This window comes from Aquarana catesbeiana, linkage group LG02 (genome assembly GCF_042186555.1).
Source record: "Aquarana catesbeiana isolate 2022-GZ linkage group LG02, ASM4218655v1, whole genome shotgun sequence".
Lineage (NCBI taxonomy): Eukaryota > Metazoa > Chordata > Amphibia > Anura > Ranidae > Aquarana > Aquarana catesbeiana.
Genome location: NC_133325.1, coordinates 8882606 through 8889334, shown reverse-complemented (window position 1 = coordinate 8889334; position 6729 = coordinate 8882606). Strand labels below are relative to the sequence as shown.

Here is a 6729-nt window from a genome sequence, read left to right as displayed (position 1 = left end):
GGGGGGGGGGCGCAGGTTGGCATGTTCCCTCTAGGCTCTAGATGACCTTGTCCCAACACTGACTATACAAAACATACACCATATACTGTATATGATATATTGTAGTTGTGTATATATATAATTTATAGATTATATTACATCAAACCCTGCCATGTTGTGTTGGCCCCATTGGATAGACTTCCCCTCACTTCCTGTCTCAGAGACACAACAGGAAGAGAGAGGAAGTTTCTCCTAATAAGGAAGATAGACAATAGTTGTTGTCTCTGGAACAGGTGACCCCATTGGAAGATATTCCCTCTTCTGACAACTCGGCAATTTGGGTTTCCCAAAATGTTCATCAGGACATACAGAGGGGGGGAATCTCCACAGCGGGGGGGCATAGATGGCAATAAGACCCAAAAGAGGGTATAGTCCTTGCACTCTCTATCCAAAACTAAAAACAAACTAGGTAAAGTGTTATGGGCAGAGTGTGTCTGAGTGTTTGGAGTTTTTTTAAGTGCAATTTTCAATTTTCCTCCAATCCTCTCCCTCCTTTATGTGATGTCACTGGTTTCTGGGCAGGTATCTCATTACTGATCATTTATCGCCCTTCCCCCACATATCTTTAAATAACCATAATCATCCCACACACCGATCACAACATGGAGGGGTTCAGTGAAGGTGGCGGTGAAGGTGTAGATGTGTCTGACGGGGACAGTCGGATCATAAATGGAGATCTTCCCAGCCTCGTAATCCAGATACATCCTGATTATATTACTGATAGCTTTGTAACCGTACTTGTGTTCATCCAATTCCACATTAATATCGTACTTATGGACACCCCAGTATTTGTTCTTGTATTGCACTAGGTCAGGGTGGTCCCTTTTGTAACATATTTCAGGTTTCCAGCTTCTTTTTACACTGGGGTAACACATCCCGATATCCCATTTATCTGACCCCCCAATGTTCACCTCCCAGACATGCCGCCCTGAGGAGAAACTCTGACTGCTCATTACCTGAGAAAACTTACACCTCTTTGGTGTTTCTGGAAGATTCCTGAATGGTGAGGGAAAAGCGGTCACAGTTTTCCCGTCTTCTGAGATTTGTAGCTTATCACCAGCTGTACTTTTATCCAGAAACTTTTCTCCAGCTCCCTCCATCCTGTTATTTATCCCAGACATGATATCAGATAACCCTGTGTGCAATGTGTGTGAGATCCCACCCATGTCCAGATCCCTGAGGTTATAATGTCTCTCTCTGTCCTCATCATCTCCATCCTCAGTATCACACAAGTCCCCAGTCTCTGATTTCTGTAGGACAATCAGTGGATCCATCATGTTGCACAGCTCCTCAATGTCACCCATCTTCCTGGACAGCTCCTCCTTCTTTATCTCCAGCTCCCGGGTCATATTTGAGATGGAGATGGAGATCTTCTCTGCCTGCTCGGAGATCTCCCCCAGGACTTTCTTTTCCAGGTCTTCCAGACGTCTCCTGAGGTTTCCAAGCAGAACGGTGATCTTTGATTTCTCCCCATCTGCTTTGTTCATCACTTTCCTCTGGTGTTCCTGAAGATGTTGAATTCTTCTCACCGCCTCTTTTTGTTTTGTCTTCAGTTTTTGGTGGACAGTTTTCATCTTCTCCTTCTTCATTTCAGAAGCTGCAGCCAACATCTTCACCTGATGCCCGTGGTGAGCTCCATCCAACCTGCAGGCCAGACAGATACAGGTGTCATCCACACTGCAGTAATACTCCAGGATCTTCTTATGGACGGAGCATTTCCTGCTCTCCAGAGAAGTGGTGGGGTCACATAAGACGTGTTCTGGTGACTTGCTGTGGACTCTCAGGTGTTTATCACACAGAGAAGCTTCACAATGTAGACAGGACTTCACAGCAGGTACAGGAGAGTCCACACAGTGAGTACAGAAGACCTCAGACTTCTCCTCGTCTGGCTGAGTAGACAGGAAGTTCTCCACAATGTTGCACAGAGTTATGTTTCTGCACAGTGCGGGACGATCCTGGAACTCTGTTCTGCATTCAGGACAGGAATACCCTCCAGACCTCCCCTGTGTATCCAACACACGATCAATACAGACCCGGCAGAAGTTATGTCCACAGGTCAGGATTACCGGATCGGTATAAATGTTCAGACAGACGGAACAGTCCAGCTCCCTCCTCAGATCAGCAGACGCCATCGCTAAGAGCAGAAGAGAGAAGTGATCGTCTCCGATACTCAGAAAGAATGGAGTTGGGTGTGATCTTCATTTCCCGCTGAGAACGAGGAGGAGGAGCTGACTGGCTGTGTGTGCGAGATAATGATGGAAGAGGGTTGTGTAATGTTAGAAGGTGAATAGGAAGTGAGATTCCTGCACTCATCTATGGAGAACAGTGCTGTGTGTATAGAGACTTTGTATTCTTTACAAGTGAGAGCGGCTGGGGAAAGGAATGCAAAGAATGTGTCTCCCTGGAGGGGATGAACTCATTCCAACCTGAAGAGATTGAAATAAAAACAGTCCAATCTCAGTGTTTGCTGAGGATACAAATCTAAGCAGGACAATAACTTCACAACGGGAGACAGAAACTTTACAGGAAGACCTCAATAAAATAGAGGGGTGGGTCACTATATGGTAGATGGGGATCAATGTAGGAAAATGTAAAGTAACGCACCTGAGAGCTAAAAATATGAATACAAGTTATTATTATTATTATTATTATATAGGATTTATATCGCACCAACAGTTTGCAGAGCAACATGAGGACAGACAGTAACAATTACAATACAATTCATTACTCACTATGGGAAGAACCTCTAGGGGAATAGAGAATGGAAAAGGATCTGGGGGGCCTAGTAGATATCAGACTCGGCACGCAAGGCAAGCAGAATATTAGCATCCATTATAATGGCATTTACTCCAGACGTAAATCTATAATCCTACTACTCAAAAAAAAAAATTAGATTGGCCACATCCGGAGTTTGCCGTACAGTTCTGGTCACCAGTCTTCAGGAATGATGTGCTGGAACTGGAGAGAGTCCGGAGAAGGGAAACAAAGCTAAGAAGGGGGCTGGAGGACCTCAGTATGGAGGATTGAAGACCTCAGTTATGGGGGATGAAGGAACTCAGTTATGGGGGGTGGAGGACCTTAGTTATGGGGAATGAAGAATCTCAGTTATGGAGGATTGAAGACCTCAGTTATGGGGGATGGAGGACCTCAGTTATGGAGGATTGAAGACCTCAGTTATGGGGGATGGAGGACCTCAGTTATGGAGGATTGAAGACCTCAGTTATGGGGGATGGAGGACGTCAGTTATGGGGGATGGAGGACCTCAGTTATGGAGAATGGGGGATCTCAGTTATGGGGATAGAGGAGCTTAGTTATGAGGGATGGAGGACCTCAGGTATGGGGATGGAGAAGCTCAGTTATGGGGGATGGAGGACCTAATTTATGGGGGATGATGGACCTTAGTTATGGGGATAGAGGAGCTTAGTTATGAGGGATGGAGGACCTCAGTTAAGAGGAATGAAAAACCTCAGTTACGGGGGATGGCAGACCTCAGTTATGGGGAATGGAGAAGGTCAGTTATGGGGATGGAGGGCCTCAGTTATAGGCATGGAAGACCTAATTTAATAGGGATGGATGAGCTCAGTTATGGGAGAAGGAGAACTTCAGGTATGGGAGAAGGAGGAGCTCAGTTATGGGGGAAAGAGAACCTTATTTATGGGGAATGAAGGACCTTAGTTACTATATGAGGAATGGAAGCAGGGCCGGTACAAGGCAGGAGCGGAAGGGGCATGTGCCCTGGGCGGTACCATTTCCTTTAGGGGGGGGCGCAGCCTGCAGGTGAAGTCCTGCCACGGCCGCCGCCCGCCAGTGTGTACAATACAACTACTGTGTACAGTGCATTTACAGCGCCCAGCGGCACTACTTCGTGTGCTCCTGCATCCTCCCTTCCCTCAGCACACAACTACAATGTGTTACAGTTTACTCCCCTACGGAGGAGTGCTGTAGTCCCTGCCAGCGCCGCGACATCACTCATGGCTGGAGGTGAGGTGGGAGGACACAGAGGAGCGCAGGGAGGAGGGAGCTGTGTCGGCGCGCTGTTACCTGGAGAAGCCAAGCTGAGGAGCTGTTGCCTGCCTGGCTGGCTCTAGTAGCTGCTGCTGGATTCTGGAAGGAAGCGAAGGTAGAAGATTGCAGTGCCAGTGTGAGCCAGTGTGAGCCAGTGTGTGCCAGTGTTCTGAGTCTGAACTTGTGTAAGGAAACACTAAAAAACAGATTAATAAATGGCTGGATTGGGGGAGGGGAGGAGGCTGAGGCGAGGTTAATGACCAGTGACCACCACTGCTGTTTAACCACTTAACAACCGGCCCATAGCCGAATGAAGGCTACAGGGCGTTTGCTTAACTCTGGGAGGACGTACAGTGACCCTCTCACAGCGCTGCTCAGTCACATCCATCCATCCATGCTCAGCCATCCCTAATGCCCCACAATACTCTGCAATACCCCACAATACTCTGCAATACCTCACAATACTCTGCAATACCCCACAATACTCTGCAATATCCTGCAATACTCTGCAATACTCTGCAATACCCCACAATACTCTGCAATACCCCGCAATACTCTGCAATACTCTGCAATACCCTGCAATACTCTGCAATACCCCGCAATACTCTGCAATACTCTGCAATACCCTGCAATACTCTGCAATACTCTGCAATACTCTGCAATAACCCACAATACTCTGCAATACCCCGCAATACTCTGCAATACTCTGCAATACCCCACAATACTCTGCAATACTCTGCAATACCCCACAATACTCTGCAATACCCCGCAATACTCTGCAATACTCTGCAATACCCCACAATACTCTGCAATACCCCACAATACTCTGCAATACTCTGCAATACCCCACAATACTCTGCAATACCCCGCAATACTCTGCAATACTCTGCAATACCCTGCAATACTCTGCAATACTCTGCAATACTCTGCAATACCCCACAATACTCTGCAATACTCTGCAATACCCCACAATACTCTGCAATACCCCGCAATACTCTGCAATACTCTGCAATACCCCACAATACTCTGCAATACCCCACAATACTCTGCAATACTCTGCAATACCCCACAATACTCTGCAATACCCCGCAATACTCTGCAATACTCTGCAATACCCTGCAATACTCTGCAATACTCTGCAATACTCTGCAATACCCCACAATACTCTGCAATACCCCGCAATACTCTGCAATGCTCTGCAATACCCTGCAATACTCTGCAATACTCTGCAATACTCTGCAATAACCCACAATACTCTGCAATACCCCGCAATACTCTGCAATACTCTGCAATACCCCACAATACTCTGCAATACCCCACAATACTCTGCAATATCCTGCAATACTCTACAATACCTCGCAATACTCTGCAATACCCCACAATACTCTGCAATACTCTGCAATACCCCACAATACTCTGCAATACCCCGCAATACTCTGCAATACTCTGCAATACCCCACAATACTCTGCAATACCCCACAATACTCTGCAATACTCTGCAATACCCCACAATACTCTGCAATACCCCGCAATACTCTGCAATACTCTGCAATACCCTGCAATACTCTGCAATACTCTGCAATACTCTGCAATACCCCACAATACTCTGCAATACCCCGCAATACTCTGCAATACTCTGCAATACCCCACAATACTCTGCAATACCCCACAATACTCTGCAATATCCTGCAATACTCTACAATACCTCGCAATACTCTGCAATACCCCACAATACTCTGCAATACCCCACAATACTCTGCAATACCCCGCAATACTCTGCAATACTCTGCAATACCCCACAATACTCTGCAATATCCTGCAATACTCTACAATACCCCGCAATACTCTGCAATACCCCGCAATACTCTGCAATACCCCGCAATACCCCACAATACTCTGCAATACCCCACAATACTCTGCAATACTCTGCAATACCCCGCAATACTCTGCAATACTCTGCAATACCTCACAATACTCTGCAATACCTCACAATACTCTGCAATATCCTGCAATACTCTACAATACCTCGCAATACTCTGCAATACCCCACAATACTCTGCAATACTCTGCAATACCCCACAATACTCTGCAATACCCCGCAATACTCTGCAATACTCTGCAATACCCCACAATACTCTGCAATACCCCACAATACTCTGCAATACTCTGCAATACCCCACAATACTCTGCAATACCCCGCAATACTCTGCAATACTCTGCAATACCCCGCAATACTCTGCAATACTCTGCAATACCCCGCAATACTCTGCAATACTCTGCAATACCCCACAATACTCTGCAATACCTCGCAATACCCCGCAATACTCTGCAATACTCTGCAATACCCCACAATACTCTGCAATACTCTGCAATACCCCGCAATACTCTGCAATACTCTGCAATACCTCACAATACTCTGCAATACCTCACAATACTCTGCAATACCTCACAATACTCTGCAATATCCTGCAATACTCTACAATACCTCGCAATACTCTGCAATACCCCGCAATACTCTGCAATACTCTGCAATACCCCACAATACTCTGCAATACTCTGCAATACCCCACAATACTCTGCAATACCCCACAATACTCTGCAATATCCTGCAATACTCTACAATACCTCGCAATACTCTGCAATACCCCACAATACTCTGCAATACTCTGCAATACCCCACAATAC

At 46.4% G+C, this 6729-nt stretch overlaps 1 protein-coding gene across 1 annotated transcript; it reads right to left on the bottom strand.

The window, feature by feature from the left end:
• Window positions 1-308: 308 nt before the first annotated feature.
• On the bottom strand, window positions 309-2356 carry LOC141129578 (E3 ubiquitin-protein ligase TRIM39-like). Its single transcript, XM_073617676.1, has one exon. The coding sequence runs from the start codon at window positions 2169-2171 to the stop codon at window positions 570-572; it is 1602 nt and encodes a 533-aa protein (XP_073473777.1). The 5' UTR covers window positions 2172-2356; the 3' UTR covers window positions 309-569.
• Between the last annotated feature and the right edge of the window lie 4373 nt (window positions 2357-6729).

Excerpts from the sequence above, each read along its gene's own strand:
- LOC141129578 (XM_073617676.1), bottom strand. The coding sequence starts at position 2,171 with ATGGCGTCTGCTGATCTGAGGAGGGAGCTGGACTGTTCCGTCTGTCTG.